The sequence below is a fragment of the Orbicella faveolata genome, unplaced genomic scaffold (genome assembly GCF_042242905.1).
Source record: "Orbicella faveolata isolate gen_17 unplaced genomic scaffold, um_ofav_v1 contig_1, whole genome shotgun sequence".
Classification (NCBI taxonomy): Eukaryota; Metazoa; Cnidaria; class Anthozoa; order Scleractinia; family Merulinidae; genus Orbicella; species Orbicella faveolata.
The window spans coordinates 24,441,697-24,462,205 of NW_028301536.1; the positions used below are offsets into that span (position 1 = coordinate 24,441,697).

Consider the following 20,509-nt stretch of genomic DNA (forward strand, 5'->3'; position numbering starts at 1 on the left):
CTGTACGCTCTTGTCGAATTGCCTGTCACTACCCCCGATGGTAACTGGTCTGCAATGGTTCGCGCGTCCTTGGCGCGTACACGCCGCCATGAAACAACAACGGTGAACTCGGTTGCTTGGAGTAGAAACAACCTCCGATATCATGCCTTTAAAGGTTAGTTAATTATAATTATGTTTTAAAAACAAGTCTCTTAAAAGTTGGAGACCTGCCTCGTAGTGTTAGCAAAATTTCCTTCGACAGACAGTCCTACTGACCGAAAGACTTGCCTTGGTCGCCTTCGTTCTTATTGATCCGATGTGAACGATTTCTCAAATATAGGGGTATATTTTGTTACTTCCTTCCTTTTGTCACTTGCACGATTTTCGAATGAAAGCATCTTTTACATACCTACATTTACACTAGAGACAGCAGTATCTGCGACAGATATTGTCCGTGCCAGTTATCTGTCTCAGGTTAAATCCAAATATCCAAAGGCCGTTTAATTTGAAAGTGATCAGGCTTAGAAAGCAATGACCACTCATTAATCTTGGTGTGGGAAACACGATGTACTAATGGTTGGAGGTTGAAGTCTATCGAGATATTTGAGTGGTTCTGACTGGGGTCATGTGGTGTCAGTCCTTGACAAGATGGTATATTTTCTCTGTTTGGTGCAACTAAACTGTTGTTGTTGTTCTCATATAGTGCCTCCGGCTTTATCTCTCCACATGTGCACAGGAGAGCAAAATGAGTGCTAGTGAGCTGTTAGACCAACTTGATAAAATTTATGCTGCAAGAGGGGTTAAGCTCTCATGGACTAGTATCCCATCCCATAGAATACTAAACCCTTGTCACTTCAGGCTGAGTTGAGAGACAAGGCTGCTGAACATTATTAGGTTCCCCAGACACTAAACACAACCCTAGTTAGTTCCCAATCATTCTATGAAATCAGTGACATAGTAGAATACAATTATAGGGTATCAAGAAACGAAAGCAAGAGTTTACCGTAACATGACACATGTAGAAAATAAATTAAAAAAAAAAATGCCTTCTGTAGGAATGGAATTTTGGCCAGAACACAACAAGTGCACAGCCAGTTACTGTGCCCTGAAGCCATCTAAATAACCAGGACAACTCTGAAGCTTACATAAGCATTGAGATGCAGTTTAAACTTCAATATATTGTATGAATCAAGATACAGCAAGTGTACAAAAAGCAAAAAAAGGCACACACAAGCACACTAAGAGAAAGCAATTATCAAAAATATATGTATACCAACAAAGACTTACGTATTAAGAGGACACTCATCGGACCCTCACTAGTGTCCACTTAATACAGTGTGTCCCCTCAAAACAGGTTCTAGTATGTTGTGAAATAATAGTTAATTATTAACCTTTTTGTAAAACAGTGTAAGATTAAAGACTAGCTAAGACTGCTCATAGTACAATGTCCAGTCAATCAATGCATCAATCTGGGATAATCACTTAGTTTTAAAATGACATCACTGAACAATGTTTAGGGAATTTCAGCTAGACCTTTAGAAGTAAAAAGCCCTTGTAGTGTCAGCTTACTGCAGGTTTTGTGCAACAAAATGGCTTAATATTAGTGTCCTCGTCCATTTAAAAGAGGTGTCCACTGAATGCAGGTTTACAAGCCTGCAAATAATTTTTGTCTATAGGCAGGTCATTGGTCAGGACAAGGACCAGTTTTGAACTGACAAAAAGCCAGTCTGGTCGGACAAAAAAAATTGTTTGTCGTTAGAAATTAAAAAAAGACATTTGAGACATTTTGGTATTTTAGTGTAGACTCTTTGCCAAAATATTGGTTGTAAATTCGAAAAGCTTATAAGTCAACTGAGTGTAAAATCGCTACTAGCACCAGCAAGGGAACCTTTACATTACCTCTGGTATTATTTTACCTGTTGAAAATTGACAAATTTACAAACGTTTATACCCCTAGTCACACAAGCGTTTCCAACGTAACAAGTTTCCCAAGATGTCTAAGGAAAACGGGAAAAGCGATGAAACAATCTCCTGTGTGAACATTCAGAGACTTGAAAATTGGCTGAAATGAATTCTTCGACTTTTTCTGAACGCAAGTTTCCTCTGGATGTTTTTGGGGTCAAGTGAATAAAAAATTTGCGTAGTTATTTAAAATGTGGAATTGGAAGTGGTCGTGACCATAAAGCGTGACTAATCTGTACATTCACACTTTTCACAAAAACATTTCTGTGGTACGGAAACTATATTTCAACCACGCTGACAGACGTAAATAAAACTATAAGAGTTAAAAATTAAACTGATTTTTGATCATACGAACTAGAAAAACATTAGGTCATGTTTTAGAGGTTTTAAAGTTTTTGAAAGAGATTGCATTCAGATAAACGAAACGTGAGTATTTGGGCGGTGTATTCAATTTCCATATTATTATAATTGGGTCAATGTATTACGACTGAAAATTAATTCCACAACACTTGGTAGCAACAAACAACAAGTAATTACATGAGACCTCAGTTTTTAGTAGTTTTTCAGATGAATGTAATTCAGACTAAATGGAGTTTCACGATCTTTCACAACGCCACCACAAAATGCATAAATTAACATGTAGGGATAGTGGCGCTGATGTGACATGTTTACAATTCGACATAATTATAATATTTGAGACGACGCACTGTGCGTGATAAAATTCTTAGAATTGGAATAAAAACAAAACCGATAACAAAGCTTTTTTGCGTAGTATTGTGTGGCAGTATAACAAAATAACTTGTCCCATATTCGGCCACAAATTTCCAGTTAAAATATTTTTAATTTTAGCAGAAATGCCCGGTCAGAGTGTCCGACCAGGCTAAGCTTCTACCTGTCAAAACCTCAAATTTACCAGACAATTGTCCGGTGACCGACTGTTATTTGCAGGCTTGGGTTTATTTTACAGTAAATGTGGGAATAAAACTTTGGGACTTGAGCTGGTGCCTGCTTAATGGAGGGTGTCTGCTTAATGTGGGGTCTGCTTAATACAGGTTTTACTGTACGTTTAGAGGGGAGCACAGCAATAGCAGAGGCATTTTGAAGTTCAGTGCTGAGAGATAATTTGGGATCTTGAAATGACATGAGAATTTACTTACATTTGTTCCACAGTAGGGCAAACTGAAGGAATTCTTAGTTCTAGTGTTCTGTATATCCAGTATGTACGTCACAGTCAAGTAAAATCATGTCATTGGAACTTTCAGGAAGAAGGAGAGTTTTGTAAAGGTGGGGATGTGGTGACCTCATGGTTAGTGTTCTCGACACCAGATCAAGTGATCCGGGTTTGAGCCCTGGCCTGGGTCATTGTGTTGTGTTCTTGGGCAAGACACTTTACTCTTGCAGTGCCTCTCTCCACCCAGGTGTAAAATAGTTACCAGCAAATTTAATGATCACAGTAACCCTGCGATGGACTAGCATCTCATCCAGGGGGGAGTAGAAATATTCCTAGTTGCCTCATGCAACAGAAACTGGGATAAGCTCTGGCCTGATGGGCCACTTGACTCGTATGCAGACTTAACCTTTACCTTACAAAACTTTACCTATTTGAAGTTTGACAATGTCTTCAAATTTTAGAATCAATACGGTCCATCTGACAATCACTCTGGGAATGTATTCATCTGTTTTCTTCAGGATGACAAGAGTTGGTTGCACTGTACATTGTGTCGCTCAGGGAGACAGGGTGTGTCCACTCTCAATAAAGCTTTACTAAGGAAGGTTGAGTGGCCAAGTCAAACGAACACTTCGTTTCAATCCTCACAGGTGAGTAGGAATAACAACCTACACTATAAAATGATATGGATTTTCATCTACCAGTACGAAATTCAATGGCATGAATGTCCCCAAGGAATTTATTGCACACTACTCGACTGTATTGGGCCCAGGCATGATGTCTGCCAACTTAATCAAGAAAAGCAAATTAAGACTTGCCCAGGGCTAGCAAAATTTGAGAGCTGCTTGTCCAAAGGAAAAGCTGAAATGGCAACCATTTGGAATTCCATTGTTTCAAATAGCTACATATTATGGGATGCCTATGGGCAAAATGGAAATGCATACTAATTTGCATCTTGTAATATCAGCTATTTGAAACAATGGAGGTCAAGGTTTATTCAAAAGGTTTATTCAAGGTTTATTTAAGCCCAGTTATTGGTAGTTCTTATAGTCTGACTGTCCGAGTGACATTAGTTCTGAAAAAGAATTGTTGTTGGTGACTGACGTTTCAACAACCTGATCAGAAGTCGTGGTCAGTGTTAAGTGACTCACCCTTTGGTTGCTGAAACATCAGTCACCAGCAACAGTTCTTTTCGGAACTATTTTCATTCAGCTGATCACACTCAAACTGATACTCATGCAGGTTCAAACCATTTACTATGTAATATTTTTGCTACAGGAACCCATGGTACACACCACAATAGAAGATGCATTCGACACAGTATTGCAGTACATGAATGTTACCAGTAGACAGTGTAAGGTAAGGTGCCCCACCTAACCCACCAAACAAAAACCCTACTCATTATATTGTTACATCATAAGTACTAGCAATGCCACAAAGTAGAAATTACGTTGAGGTAACTGTCCAGAGTGTTTCCCTTCATTTCTGCTATAACATTCACAATCTATTTTATTTTTAGTTTTAGTTTTTGCATCTTCAAAAGCGACGGGGGGGGGGGGGGGTGGCCACCCAATCCAGCCCCCCTAAATCCTCCCCTGAAAAGTCTGGATGAGACCCATATAGTTGGTATATAAGTTCCTAGATGATACATGTATAGCCCAACGTTTCCCCTGCCTCCCCCCCCCCTCAAAAAAATCCTTTATTAAGAAGTATTGACAAAAATTAATGACCTAAAGAACACTGAAATATTTTTTGTACATTCCACCACTGTTCGCTTATAGTGTCCTTCGCAGCCCTGGTTTGGGGAAGGAGCGTTGTTTGACGACTTCAAACGATGGCTGCGAAGAAACTACGTTGGTGTCAACCTCAAGATATATAAGTTGGTAGCCGTATGTATGTAAAGTAGTTTTCAACGTCTAACTGTGTGCTTTTTCGTCCTTTTGTAGCGCTTTTTCCGCTGCAGATCAACCGATGAGTGCAACGCCCAGGATGTGAATCATTGTAACAGATTCCATCAGCCAGATTATAACATGGTAACCCGCCGACACCCAGTAAGTTGCTGGCAACAGAATATAATTGGTATTTTGTAGGATAAATCTAAGATTTAGCAGGATTCAAACTCGTGATGATGCGCATGCCTAAAAGTACATATGCATTGTGATTGGTTCTCCAATCTAAGTAATCTAAGTAATCGTAGTTAGGTGTCCCCAATTAGTATAGATTGTATGCTAGCGACTTCGACACGTTAATAAAGTTCTTATCTTATCTTATCTTGTCCGCGCGCCTATTTGTCACGTTATTGGCACGCGATCACCTTGGGTGTCCAATTACAGGTATCCAATCCACCGTAGGAAAAAAGATATCAGCTGTACATTTTACCACAACACCTTGCAAACCTAACACAGCCTATATGGCACAATGAAAGCCAAATTTTTACAATATTTGTCCCTGTACTAAGGACATTGAGTAGCCTTAAGGTTTGGAAATTTTATAACTTTTCTGTACGTTTTTATGAACGTTGTTACGGTTTTCTTGCGCTAAGAACTATGGGTAAATGTACCAGTCGCCATCTTTTTTCCTACGGAGGATTTGAACTTTTTGTAATTGGACACCCACGTGATTGGCTCGTCAACTGCGCGCGCTTTAATGGCTTCCTTCGCAGTGTTTCCTACAGTTTTCAAAACTTATGAAAAGCGCTACAAACGTGTTCGCTCAAGGGAATTTCTCAAAAGACATTTTTAATTCCGAAATTTGTTATAGGTACGATTAATTAGTAATTGGACCTCTTGTCGTACAATTCAGGGAGAAATCGTGCTCGTGATTTTGAAATTACTCGCGCGATTTCTCCTTAAATTGTACTCCACCCGGTCCAATTAGTATTATTAATCAGTGCTTTTTGTTAGTTCAGGTTCAGGTTTCCAACTTTAACTGTAACACTTGGCACACCCCGTACTTAACACCTCATTACACCGGTCATCAAACATTTGAAAGCTTTACAATTTTCCTGACCATTTTACCGATGCTATGGCTATTCGGCCAGCGCTAAAAGAACCCTAAAAGTCGGGCAAATTTAAAATGATCTTACCCTCGCCATCAACGGTCGTATTTTTTTTCCCTTTGCCATGTTCATCCGGAAACCGCTCACAATCTCTTGACTTACTCTGACGAAGAGCTTACTTTCGAAACGTCGGCGTTTGGAATTCGTTGCAGCAATTTTATTTATACTTTTAAAACTTCAAGCAGCAAAATGGTTTCTAAATTCAAATGCAGTTTTCCTTGGCACCTTTAAATGTTTTCTTTGAGAGTTTTGAAACTTGTGTACTTGTATATGATTTTCCTGTTAACTGAAATGGACCGCTACATTGACTCTACATTGTACATCTGATTGAACTTCGTAATTCTCTCCACTAGCTTCAGAGGCTGGAAGACGTGCAGGTGGAAGTAGCGCCTGGCAGTTATGCAGTTTCCGCTGGTCGTTACGGCGCACCCAGACAGCACACCCACATTGTCCGTTTGGAGCCTGGACAGACAGTAGATCTAGGGTTTTCGTTATAGTCATGTCATGCTGCAGTTTTTCTTCATGATATTAATACTTACGACGATTCACAATTCACTCTCTTCCCCTTACTAGTTTTTCAAAGCCGGAGATCTTTCTCAGTAAAGTTCAGTTTTTCAAGGTGAAAAGGTAGAAAGTTATGGAGACAGATTTAAGGATTCTGGTAGCATTGTCGTTCAGCATTAGTTATGTGGAAATGACCAGGTTGACAAGGTATAGAGATTGTAAGGAGAAATTAGAGGTTAATTAGGCCGGAAGGGTTCTAAGGATTGTAGTATTTGTAAATTATCATTAGGGCATCATACATTTATATAATATAGTTTTGTAATTGTAGAAAAACTTTGTAGTTCAAATTCGTACAAGTAGGCTTGTGTATTCTGCTAGTATCAGGGAGAAGGCGATGATTTGACTTTCTTTATCTGATGTTCAGTTGCGCGTTGGTCCTTAGCAACTGACACTTCACTCGTTATTGTAAAACGCTTTGTATTGCCTTTTGGATAACTTTCGAACATGCTCTTATATAACTTTAATTCATCAGAATGGAGTCTTGAATTAAATCGCCTCTGCTCTAACTCTACGATCACCACGAATAAATGTTCTGTGTTTAGGTTTATCCCAGTTTTGTAGCGAGAATATTGGCGTGATTAACTAAACCCGTGAAATAGATAACAAGCGATTGAAAATGCAAGGAACTCCATTTCTTTTGTGTTCGTTTTTGGTGTCAATTTTCTTTCACGGATTTTGAAATCACTCTTTAGTTTTATTTCAGATTCTATTACTCTTAGTTTCAAGTTTAGTTTAGACTAGATAAGTTGTATAGTGCATGTATTTGTTTTAATTTAGTCAAATAAAAACCGTTAGCCACTCTAAATCTCCATTTCGAACCAGTCTGAAAATTCCTTGAGCCAAGACAACTGAAAATGGTTGTGGGGGTATAGCAACGTAGTCGTCGAAATGTTCATGAGCCCCCGGGAGAATGGATAACCACTCTCTGTGTCACGACGTTAAATAAATTATTACTTATTACTTAGTTAAACCTGAAACTTGTGACTCACAAGCGTGTTGTCGCTACAGTGGCAACCGAAAAAACACACCTTGTAAAGTGCTGGGAGAGGGGAGTGCTGTCGGAATGCGCAGGCTAGCATGTTATCCAGCTCGTTACTTGACCTACTAAATTGCCGCGCATTCACGTAAAGGACCAACACTAACAGAAAACGTTAATGGGGAAATCGACTGGAAAACGACAAATTAGGAACCAAATTGGCAAAGTTTAGTTTTACTTTTAGCCTGTGTGTCACAGCCGTCTCTTCCCGGGGAGAGGCGGCTGTGACAAACTAACTGTCCCAGGGTTTCTCGGGATTGGGACGAGCTCGAGGATACACTCAAACAAACCATCATTTCATCATATGTCCTTTACCATCTGTGGGTGAGCATAAAACGTCCACCAGTACCCTCAATGCACACGGGTCTTTGTTTAATAATGCGTTGGCTCTCTCTCAGGAGTAGCCCACTCTTTCCAAACCATATGCAGAAATAAGTCACGTAATTGAATTTGCATCGTAATTATTTCTCTTGACAACAACATGTTTATGTTTGTCACGCACGTAAGAACTGCGGCAGATCTCGTTGCCGTGATTTGCACTTGTTATTAGCTATTTCTCAGTATAGAGTAGTGCTTTACAGTAGAGTCGAAGAACAAATGACTGCTTCACCGTGAATGCCACTGACAGAGGCACAGGTATGTAGACTTTCTAACAAGTGATTGAATTGCACGACACCGATTTGGTTCGCTTTGCACACGAATGAAATTGTGAAGTTCGAATAGCGAGCTAGTAGCTGAGAGTTTTAAAACTAATTATTTTTCAATGTTGAGACAAAACTACGCGACTGCTCAGTGCCGAAGGCTCCCACGTTAATACCAAATACAAAATTACCGTAACATTCTGTGCTCCTGACTTCATTATGAACTGAGACACGACTAGCAACTTGAATTGCAGCAGATCTATTGTTCTTTTGAACTGACAACTATGGTTTCAACGCGACAGAAATTGCAATATTCGTGATTTATTGACACAGAAGCGAACATTTTATTCTAAGGCACTTACGTATCCAAGAAACTATTTCGTAGAAGCTTTGATTTGTAACTTTAATTACTTTGCATGGTTTGTTCTATATTCATATCATCATAAGGCTACCAATAATGTCAATTGTTCTGAGGCTAAAGTTCATTAATTGTTTTTTCTGTACCAAATAATTGTTTTCGCCGACAGTGTTTTATGACAGCCCGGTGAAACAAATTTCCATAATGAACATTGGCCATTTGGGTTTTAATGAAGAATTTCAACTTGGAAACCATATCGAGTCGAAATCGCACCGAAAAGCATTCAACCATTGATTTTACCCGCAACTAAATAACTCACGCTGTTATAAATTTCCCATTCATTTTAGAATGGCCAAGAGTCGATCGATGCCGTCCCTGAGAAACAAAGTGGGTTCTGAAGAAAATTTCAACTCCAGCGTGCACTCCAAGCTTCAGGTGCAAAATGGTCACCACGTCACGTTACAGACGAATGCTTTTCAAAACAAACGTAAACTGGAGTTATTTATTGAGTGCACGGATCTTGTACAACTAGACACGTTTTCAAGAACCGACCCCATGTGTGTACTGTATGTGAAGAAACTCGGACAATGGATGGAACATGGAAGAACGGAGTCCATTCCAAACAGTTTGCATCCAAAGGTATTTTTGTGGGAAATTTTGTAGGTAGATTAGTTCTTTTTAACGTGTCCGCTCTTACTAGACCACTCGGCTAAACCTCTAAAACGGTACCACGACGTGTATTAAAGTAGTTTATTAACTTTTGCTCTGAATAGTATCTAAATGGAAATATCTAAAAGCGCCATCATTCTGGAGGAATTCCCACGTTAAAACTAAAATTACGAGTTGTAGTAAGTAAATATTTCCATATTATTCTATTTTACATTATACGGACGGACACTCTACTATAACGGTGTACAACGCGCTTGAACGATTCTTTTCTCAAAGGATAAAACAGTTTGTCCGTATGCAGTTGCCATATGCCTGCTGTCGCTATTTGAATACCTGTCATGTTTGGGAATATAATTTTTTATTTTTTTTAGAGCAATTTTTTTTTTGATAAAAGGGGCGTTTAAAAAAGATGCTGACGCCAAGTCAGGTGTTCGGTGGAGAATAAAAAAGGTCGTGAAAAGAATGTCTAAAACAGAAAACCCTAAAACCCTCTCATTGCACGACAGTGCCAAACATTACATTAAGAAACAACAAATGATTTGAGATAAAATAAGTAAACTTTATGAAATGACCCTAAAATGGCTGTCAGTTTGTGCTCATTTTCCGCAAAACATGATATCGATAAGAGAGCAACTAAATCGAGTACGTGCGTTAATTTAGTCCAATTATTTTGGTTTGTCTTAGTTCGCGTATGAAATTTAAGATCTCCGATTTGAATACAAATGGAACTTTCTTAAATGCCCGGAGAATATTTTGTGCAATTTTAAAATGTAAATATGAATCTAATCCCTCCAGTAGACCTTTTTGATTAAAAATTTCACCGCTATTGATTATGATTGAGAGCGAGAGGTGATAGTTTTTTTCAGTTGTACAGTTTTCCCTGTTATATTTCAAGATACTAGTTAGTACCTGAACAAGTTTGTGCTCAGAACTGATAAGTCAGTCAAAGTAAAGCGATCGTAATTAACACTGAAAAGAAAAAAAAAGAACCCCGTGCATTGACTGTGCATTAATTATTTACATGACTTATATGTTGGAAGCAGAAGCTTATCACATTTTCTAGGTGATATGCTTCTGGTTGGAATTCAGTGTCTTTTCTCCAAGTTCTGTTTAAACAGGCAAAGATTATCAACATTTAAATTTATTCGATTCTGACACTCAGCTGATTTGGTTTCAAGCTTAGCTTGTCTCTATATGTGAAATTTCAACGGTAATGGAATTATTTTTCTTCAGTGCTTCGAGGCATACATATATATTTAAATTACGAAAGCTGATTAGAAACGATTGCGGTTTTCCTGCCGCCTTGTGCCCAGGCCTCACGTTTTCAATAAGTGTACGACGCAGTTCACTGACGTGAACATGTCATTTTGGAATATGCCAATCACAAGCGCGGATCCTTACCAGTCTCCAACATTTTATGAAAATCAGTCAGACTTTTCAGAATTACTCAGAAACCCAGGAAAGGGGAGTTTAGGGAGTTAAAATCCAAACTGTATTTCCTAGGGGAGCATGGTCCCGTACCCCTCTAGAAGCTTGTACTCTCGGCGCTCGTTGTTTCGGAAATCGATCGCCATTTATCCTGAAACCCTCTCTTAGTGAAAAATTTTTATTTCTCTTCTTTTATTCTGTTCAGTTTGTAGAAACGTTCATCATTGAAGCTAACGCTACAGTCCATCCAAGGCTGAGATTTTCAGTGTTTGATCTGGCGAACTTTACATCCAAAGACCTCCGTAAACACGATTTTATTGGATCGCTGGAAATAGAACTGGGAACTCTTTTAGAATCGGAGTGCGGCTCCTTAATAAGAACACTCAGACTCCCTGGGGATGTCAAGTCACGTGGTTACATTCATATTTACGTCGACGATGTAAGGGAGAGTAGAACAAACATAAGACTTCATTTTGGTGCCGCGAATCTGGCGAAGAAAGGGATCCTAGGGAAATGCGATGCGTTTTATGAGGTTAATCGCCTCGTAACGAAGAGTGGTCATTTTCACCCGGTGTATAGATCTGAAGTAGTTACCAGGACAGCGTCACCCAAGTGAGTTAATTGCAGCCTCGTCTCTAGGCGTTCTCGGCTCAAATGGGTCTCGGGTTTATCCTGAGCGGTGCCAACACCGAAGAGCACTTCTCTTGCTCATTGCTTCCCAGACTTTGCGCGTACAGGGAGGCAAGAGAGAACGCCTGGCGACTAGGCTGAGTTATTATAATTTAATCTCTCGTCAGAAGCCGTTGTACTTAGTTCCTCAATAAACTGTTGACGGGTCGGTAAAAGTATTTGATTCATTGCCTTCTATTTATATGAACAAATCACACACGATCCCAATAAATGTTATCGATGAGACTGGTCTGACATGGTGACGTAAGAAAGCGTTTGCAGCCGAAAGGAAAGTTTGCGGATCGGCTTTGTCAAATCGTTATATTAAAAACAAGATGTGCAAGGTGCGAAACATTGTCGCAAGGTTGCAACAAACAGAGTTTGTTCCACTTTGTTCAAAAATTGCACGAACAGAAACTTTGTAAGACAAAGTTCATAGAAAGTACGTTACACTGGGAAATGTTTAAGCTCCTCTTGTGCGATGCAAAATTTTCCAGCGAAGGCTTTGCAGACAACCGTTAAGTGCGCGGCAAAGTTTCTTCTTTTTAGTTTTTGCAATGTCAATGATATCGACTTAAAAGTTCATCATGAAATGTATTTTGTGTTCAGATAGCTTTGCACTTTCTAGACTGATTGCAATTATTCTTATCTCAATCTGTCTCGTTTTTGTGTCTCTCTGACGGGATGGGGTGTGATGGTTAATTATTTACGTATCTGAGCGCGGATTTTCACTTGTTGCATCAGGTGGGCACCGTTTGATATCAGTCTACAGAAGTTGTGTAACGACAATGTTGATGGACAGCTCACGATATCTTGCTGGCATTTCTCTAGCAGTGGTAATCACACCATGGTAGGCGAGGCCAGGTTACCTTTGAATCTACTTCTCAAGAGGTAAGATCAATCTAATGTTTGTCTGAACTGATCTAATTTGAAATGAAAATGTGCTCTCCATGCCGACGAGTAAATCAGTCAGCTGGAATTGACAATTGACATTTCTGTAATATAAATCTCTCCACAGAACAGTTAGAGAACTGGATATAGTGAATCCCAGAAAGCAGATAAAAAATAAACGGTATTCAAACTCGGGAACGCTGCGCATTTTACATTGTCACGCCGATAGACAATTCAGTCTTGTTGATTACGTCAGAGGTAATTGCATCATCAGAATGGTATGCGCCGTTGATTTTACGATATCCAACGGACAGCCCTTGACCCAGGACTCCCTGCACACAATGGACGAGGAAAAGGTAAGTATCAGGGTCGTAAACTACACCACCAAAGGAAACTACTGTAACGAAGCTCTCTGATTTTCGTGGTGGTCTGCCATAACGAATAACCAACTTCTGTAGTAAATATATAGCTGATTGTATACCATGAACACGCGAAATATTGTTGTTTCTCACTCAATGGAGTACTCTCTCTTCCTTTGTCATTCTGCATTTAGTTTATAGTACGATAACCTCAGCAAGCTCAAGAATTCTGATGATAACTCTGCCTATTAGATATGGATTTTTTGTTATTTCCACGTTCTATCAATAGTTTCGAGTTCGTGAGTGGAGTTAATGACGTGGTTGACGGTAACCTTCTTTTGCCGTTTTCAGAATGAGTATTCCCAGGCCCTTGAAACTGTGGGAAAGGTTTTGTCAAGCTTTGAACAAGATAAGAAAATTCCAGCCTACGGTTTTGGAGCCCAGGCCTCCTCGACTGGCCCTTTACCTTATATGTTTGCCCTTGAAAGTGAAACTGGACAAGTTGAGCTTGAGGATATGGATGTAAGTTCTCCGTACAGTCTGAGAAGTGTCTGACCATTTTGTTTATATCTTCACTGATATATTTGTAATTTATCGCATATTTGTGGAATCTAAGATCATAGTTTGACTGGAAGTGGTCTCTCGTAAAGGGGCAGCATGGAGAGGTAGAGCGCTGGCCTTGCGATCAGGTGATTGCAGGTTCAGGTCCCCTTCTGACCACTAGCTGGTGTTGTTTTCTGTAGTCCAAGTCCTACTCATCGGCAACGCTTCTATATAAATAGCTAATGAGTTTGCCTCCTGCCAATTGTAATTTTCGACTTTGTTATGTTAAATCAGGAGCCATAATCGGGGACGGAGACCGTAAGCGCGCGCCACTTCAAGTATTGGGGTTGTTCCCATGATATGGGACAATAATTCTATTTTTAGAACAGATTGCGCCATCGCCTGCTGCACACGCGCGTACATGCTGCGAGGATTTTTGCGGATGTCGCGCGGAGTAAATGGCGTCCGAAATTCCCGACATTTTTCATGTTTTTTGCCCACAACTCAACGCGTTTACGTCTGTTGGAATTTTGCTTAAGTATTTTCGTCGTAAGCTGCTCCAGTGTGAGTGAAGTAAGACAGTGTCGAATTTAGTTATGTTCCGCTTCAAGCTTATATATATCGCTGACCAAGTTGTGTTCCGACGGATGCTTCTTTTACATGAGCTGTACATTACTCCACTTTAAATTTCACATATGTTGAAGATTAACAGCTTTCCCATTACACAGCAAAAAACTAGCTGGATATATTCAGATATAGCAGAGCTTCAGGACTTCACAGTTTCTTAGCTCCTCTTACCACACGCTTGCGAGGAATTTGCCAGTCTATCGCGACCGAAAAGTAAAACAAAATAATTGCTAGTTTGAGTTTCGTCTGAATTGTAAGCAACGCTGGATGTTTCATCAAGGCCCAACAACTTTACGTCCGTAGATACTGCTCAGTTTTATTTGTGTAAAAATCCAGTAAAGTCTCTGTTGTCGATGAATGAGAGCGCCCGCCGATGCGTGTTTTGTACAGTCAGTAAACATGACAAATTGTACTTCCGCCGCACTTTCGTGTGAAAGCGTACATCGAACTAAAACAATAACTCTATAGATTTTAAATACGTTTAAGCCTGATAAAAGCTTAGCTGAAAATATGTGAATAAAGCAGAAATAATCAGCAAAGTTACGATGACGCTTTCTTTAATCAACTTCGAATAACGATTTCGATTTTGTTGATCGAGTTATCAAAACTCCTTGTCTATTTTCATTTTCGCAGTGTAAAACTTCACTATGCTTATGTTGAAGAAACACACGATGTTAGTAGCCGTTTTTGCGTTCGTGAACTTTGTTGCAGCACCTCAGCACAAAAGATAACGAAAGAAATCTTTGTCAAGAAGAGTCGGACTTGAAAGTGCACGAGCTGCATTATGCAAATGAGCTAATTGTACGCGTCAGACTTTCGTTTCAAAAACTTTTGCAAACTCACCAAACAAGCAGAAACAATAAGAAACCATCAAAACAGGTTTTGGTTATGATTAACCATTGTCTGAGAAACTCACAAATTAACTCGATACCAGAGTAGAGAGTTTTCTTGCTATATTCTTAAGTCAGAACAAACGCAAAAACATACGTGTAAGCTTACAACTAGCGCGAGCAGATCTTATTATTCATTTCTAACGCGAGATTGAAGTGTTGTTTTCGACCCTGGAAAACCCACCTTTTCCGTTAGCTCAGAGCATAAAACTACATATAAGCGCCTTGGTTGGTATTCCCTGTCTTATTCCCTGCCATCGCTGTGAAAAATACGCAAGATAATCGCTCATATCTCACCATTTGATCACGCAACGTGACAACATCCACACGAGAGCCCCCGACATGTGCGTGGATCTGCGCGGATATATGACGTCAGGATGGCGCAATTTGTTCTAAAAATATAAAAATAGAGTCCTAAAGTGTGACGTCACAAAAAAATAAATTAGAGAAATTATGGGGTTTGGCGCCATTTTCAAATACAGCGTCCTTAAGAAAGGGTCCTTGCCAAAAATTACCTCTTAATTGTAATTCCCAGTCGAAATATAAAGGATGAAAATTTGGTACAGCCAGGAGCCCATTACCCTGGTACAGCCCCATATAAATCTCTCTAATTTTGAGTCAGTTCTAAAGTGAAGGAACTGAAACAAATTTTGAAGGGTTTGTATGGGATGTTATCAAACTTTGATCCCTTATATCTCTATCGGGAATTGCAATTCAGAGCTAATTTTTGGGATGAGGGCATCTTTTAGGATCCTTTATAAGAATATAACATCATATCCCATAATTTCAAAAAATTTATTTCTGTGACGACATCACTTTAGGACTCTATTGTCCCATATCATAGGTGCGCGCGAATCCCAAGACTTACGGTCTCCGTCCCCGATTATGGCTCCTGGTTAAATTTATCATATTTGTTTTCAAATTTTTGAATGCTGGGCCTCAGTAGCACTTGTGCTTAATCAGTTCTGAGGTAAAAAATGTTATTTGTTTCGTCCGTTCGTCCATTCGTCCATGCTTTAGCCATTCATTCTTTTGGTGGGCCGGTCGTTTCTAAGTCATTCTGGCAGCTTCAATGGATGAGGCCTAAACATCCTTGTGGAAACGGATTTAAAAGGTGATCTATTCTTTATGTATGCACGTATTAAAACAATGAACACACTGTTTTTTCATGGCAGGCTGTGGTCGACGCTTATTGGAAGCGACTGGAAGACGTCAAATTAGGTGGACCCACTTACCTCGCGCCCGTCATCCAACAGATAGCGGCATATGCTGAAAAAGAAGTATCCCAGTGTTCTCAGCACTACACAATAGGACTTGTTATTGCGGATGGCATCGTGAATGACGTAGATAATTTGATTGACAAGTTAGTTGACGTTGGAAACTTGCCCCTTTCGGTAGTTGTTGTGGGCGTTGGACCTGCTGATTTTAAATTAATGGTAAGAGTTGTGTTCATTGTGTCAAAGCTTGTTACAGGTTACTTCTCTAAGAAATTCTTGTAAATCTGAAGTGATTGTAAAAATAATGGGAAAACCTGAATAGACGCCAATTAAGAGTCCAGACAAGAAACAAGCAATCGAGATTTTACGTTCTTGTATTGTTGTTGTTTTAGATGGTAATACATGTTTCACTTAGTGATTTCGACTTTTTTTCTTTGTCATGTATTGCATGAAATTTCTCCCCAAGCTTTCCGGTTTTTATTGAGTTATTTGTTGTAAAAATCTGGAACTTCAACACAGTTTAACCTTGATTTTTTGGTTTGTTGCTCAGGATGAACTATTTTCAAAAAGTAAACGGCAACTGAAATCAAAAGAAGGAAAGACGTTGGAACGCAGTAACACAGATTTTTTATCACTAAGAAGACACGTCACAAACCCGGGAGTGAACGATTCAATGGTGAGTATAATCACTCTGAAATGTAAAACCAAGCCAAACGGATATTTTATGACAAATAAGTGGCCTAAGCAGTTCCTAGTCACCAGGGGCGCGATCCTCTGTTGGTCGGCAGCAAGAATAACGCCCTCTCTGGCCGGTCCCCGATTTCTTGAGCGTGAGCAGAGTGCCCATTTTCCAATGTACTGAGTCAGTCCCATTTGAGCGGAACAATCTCTGCGTAAAGAGACTGTGCTGAGCCTCCGTGAATCGCGCACATTTTTTCGATCTAACCAGTGAGGGTTATTCTTGGGTCAGACCAAAAGGATCCCTGGGTACCAGAATTCCGTCGTCTGCTGTCAGCTGATTAAGGAGCTTTAGCAAAGCACGACGCGTACGGTGGAACCAAAGAGGAAGTCACTAAACAAAAGGTTAAATGAACAAGAAATGACCAAATTCTGCGTTTCCTTTGGAGAACGTGAACCGCGACGGCTAACTTTTCGAGTTGTCTTTTGGAATTGAACTTTGTCATTGCATATTTAGCCTGAACAAGTTTTTATACCAATAGGCGCACTGAACAGATCTACACAGTTGCGACATTCAAAGGTGAAATATAAGTCCATTTTCTACAAGGCGTCGTCCTCGGTGTGGCCGTCATCATTGCTAAAGCTCCCTAATTCGGTTTGTGGGGGACAGAAAAGGAGGAATGAGATTATCGTTTCAAAAGGTCTCCAAGACAGGTTTTGTCTCAAATTTGTTATCTCAAGCTTCTTTCGTCAAGATGGAGTGACATCGTTCCACGTTCTCTCGGGTGCTTGCACTATGGATAGGCTTTGCGAGTGCTTCAACAAAGATTTACCCAAAACGGCACTTACATGCTCGCTCCAGTGATATCCAAATCCACGGTTTAGGCGCGAAAACGTCCGCCAGGTCTATCACAATGTGGGTAGAGAATACGTCGGTACAGTAGAACCCCGTTAATCCGGTCACCAACGGGCCAAAAATATCTGACCGTGTTAACGGGTGGCCGTATTAAAGGGGTTTTTAAATAAGAAAATGACAGGCTGAGCTTTTCTTCGGGCCAGAATAAAGTGGCCATAATGACGAGGTGGCCGTATTAAACGGGGTGGTCGTAAGGCGGGGTTTCACTGCATTAGTATGACATATGCTGCCTCAGGTAGGAGGGGTGACGGAAAGAAGAAGATGTATTCGATTCAAGTAATGTGCTGATGAGAAATTGCATATTAAGTCAGTATGTAGGGTACAATTTGCATCAGAGTTAATGCTATTTATCAGTATTACTTTATTTGTTTTGCCTTGTCTTGTTTTTTTTCTTATGTTTGAATTTCTTTTCTCTAGGCTCGTGAGGTCTTTGCGAATATTTCACAACAAATTGTTACATTTTTTAAATCTCGTGGAATTGTTCCCAACCTTCCGACGAAAATGAACGTTAAGCAACCCTGGGACGAGTGCAGTAATGCATCTGATGTACAACTGACAAGACCGTCTTCTCCGCGTATGCGTAAGGTATCCCAGCAGATCGCGGCGAGATGTCCAACGTGTGGTTCTGTAATTGAGGGCGATTCGTTCAACAAGCTTTCGCTGTAACTTGTTTTAGTCTAGAGATTTTTATCATAAGGCTTACTGAGCTACGAGCAACTTAACTTACGTGCTAGCATACACTACAGGCCTCCTTCAGGGAGTGGACGCGTTAACCTTTGTAAACAAACGAAACACATTCACCAGACAGCACAAAGTCCAAGATTGGGCGAGGACCTTTCTGGATTCTAACAACAGTATTAAGAGGCCAAGAGAGAGACGAAAAAGCCTCGTAAGAAGAGGGAATGCGTGTCGCTCAGCAAAGATTGCTCCACTAAAGGCTGCCTCTCTTTCTCTCTTTCTCTCTCAATCTCTCTTTATTTCTTTCTCCTTCCTTCCTTCTTTCTTTTAATCTCATTGATTCCTTGTTCCTTCTTCCCAGTTTTATCCTCTTTCCCATTTTTCCCATTCTGTCATTCGTTCTACTCAGTTTATTTTCACATACAGAGGCACTGATCACCCATTTAATTTTTCCAGCAAAAGAACATAGTGCAATAAAGTATTTATTTCATGGCTCTAAGTCTTCCATCGTGAATCCAGTGAGCTAATTATTAGGCAGCTACGTCTACTTCAGTATTCCATTTGAAAAATGGGTGCAACTCATTTGATGAGCACTCGTTTAAATTGTGGGAAAGAGACTGTAAAAAGTGACTTACAGGATATTTGAATTAACAAATTAGAAAAGCATTTGAAATTCCCCAAGTCAAAGGGCAGTGACCATGAAAATGTCTTAATCGACCGGATGATGTGGGCAATTCAGTTTGATCTAAATGAAGAGATTAAGCTTTATAACAGTTTTTCTTTTCTTCTCTCATTGATTTCGACACGTCATTTTCACATGAACAGAATGAAACGTTTTGATCAGAAAAACCTTCTAATGACTCTAATCCAAAGTTTTTTTCAAGCCACCATTCTCGTTGTTGTCTTGTCCACGCTGCTTAGCTGTAGCCTTCTTTAATTGTTTCTCCCACGAATCCCTTCACTACTTGCGGAGTGAATATGACCAGGACCTTAGGAGCTGCCAGCAAGAAGTTCCAACCCCTCAAGGGTTCGAGCCGCTGAATTGGGCAAGGCAAGGCACAGCGATAGAACGATTCAGTCGGCTTGGAATAATGTCAATGTACTCTGGATTCAGTTTTTTTCTCCAACGATGCTTCCAGGAGTGCTAAGAATATCTTTCCGCCGTTGCCATTTTCAACGTCTTTGTTAGCCTCTTTGAAATCTTCGCGCTGGCTGGGAATGTCTTTATCTTCTACACTAAAGCTCTGTTCTGTTGTAATGTCCACCACTGACGTAGGAGTCATGCCAACCGCCTCATTATCCTTGTCAAGTTTGTTTCCAAGACATTTTCCCTTGATTTCTCGGTCTGGATGTTTAACCACCACATTTTTCTTCGGAGTCCACATCTGTGAAGTAACATTTTTGTGTGGCTTCGATTGCAGCACTGTAGATTTTCGAGATTCTGTTCCCTTTACAGTGCGACAGGTGTAAAAACATGGCTGCAAGTTTCCAGAACTTTGCCTTTTCCAATCGATTGACGTTTTCATTCCAGTTAAAAACACGCGAGCCTCATTAATAAAGTGACATTCTTGGATACCGGCAACATAGTTGTAACCAAGACAACTTCTGCACTCCCTGTGGTGAATTTTTCTCTTTGCATACTCCCTAGCCAGGCTATTACGCTTTTCCTTGATTCTTTCCGTAAACAGATTAATTACAAACGGCAAATTACAGACATCAGTACTCAGTTAATTTGTATGGGGTCGTAAATGTTTTCGTTGTGGTTCTTAATTAGTTGACGACTTCAAATGTAAATTACTTGATAAAATTGTTCCAAAAATACCCCTTCGTTCCTCGTTTTCCAGTTGTGCACAGCAACAAAACACAGCGGAAGAGGCTTTGGGCTATAGCATTTTGTTTCGAATAGACATGTTTTTGACTTCAGTTGTTAACCTCTCTAGGGAAATCTAAAATGATCCGTATGTATCGTATATGTTTAGAGCCGAATAGGAAAATGCTTGACAGGTGTTAATAACAACCCTATTTATACCCGGGTCCCTTGTAAATGACCGCGGCGGTATTCCCGTACAACACGAGAAAACAAATTGCGATCTATTTCCGAACGGCTGGTAAACAAAATATATATTTCCATATCGAAAACTTTAAAATGTAGAACTTCTTTGTAGAATTATGCGAGCA

General features: G+C 39.9%; 2 protein-coding genes across 2 annotated transcripts; both read left to right on the top strand.

Annotated features, from left to right (window-relative positions):
- Positions 1–30: 30 nt before the first annotated feature.
- Positions 31–7,536, top strand: LOC110066437 (uncharacterized). Its single transcript, XM_020773663.2, has 5 exons — positions 31–154; positions 3,631–3,759; positions 4,388–4,468; positions 5,056–5,160; positions 6,521–7,536. Exons 1-5 carry the CDS (start codon positions 143–145, stop codon positions 6,662–6,664), a joined length of 471 nt encoding a protein of 156 aa, XP_020629322.1. The 5' UTR covers positions 31–142; the 3' UTR covers positions 6,665–7,536.
- A 525-nt stretch (positions 7,537–8,061) lies between these two features.
- On the top strand, positions 8,062–18,825 carry LOC110066446 (copine-1-like). The gene is made up of 9 exons (XM_020773672.2): positions 8,062–8,403; positions 9,114–9,405; positions 11,069–11,475; positions 12,277–12,423; positions 12,551–12,779; positions 13,134–13,304; positions 16,018–16,278; positions 16,610–16,735; positions 18,071–18,825. The coding sequence occupies exons 2-9, from the start codon at positions 9,115–9,117 to the stop codon at positions 18,317–18,319; spliced, it is 1,881 nt and encodes a 626-aa protein (XP_020629331.2). The 5' UTR covers positions 8,062–8,403; position 9,114; the 3' UTR covers positions 18,320–18,825.
- The last annotated feature ends 1,684 nt before the right edge of the window (positions 18,826–20,509 follow it).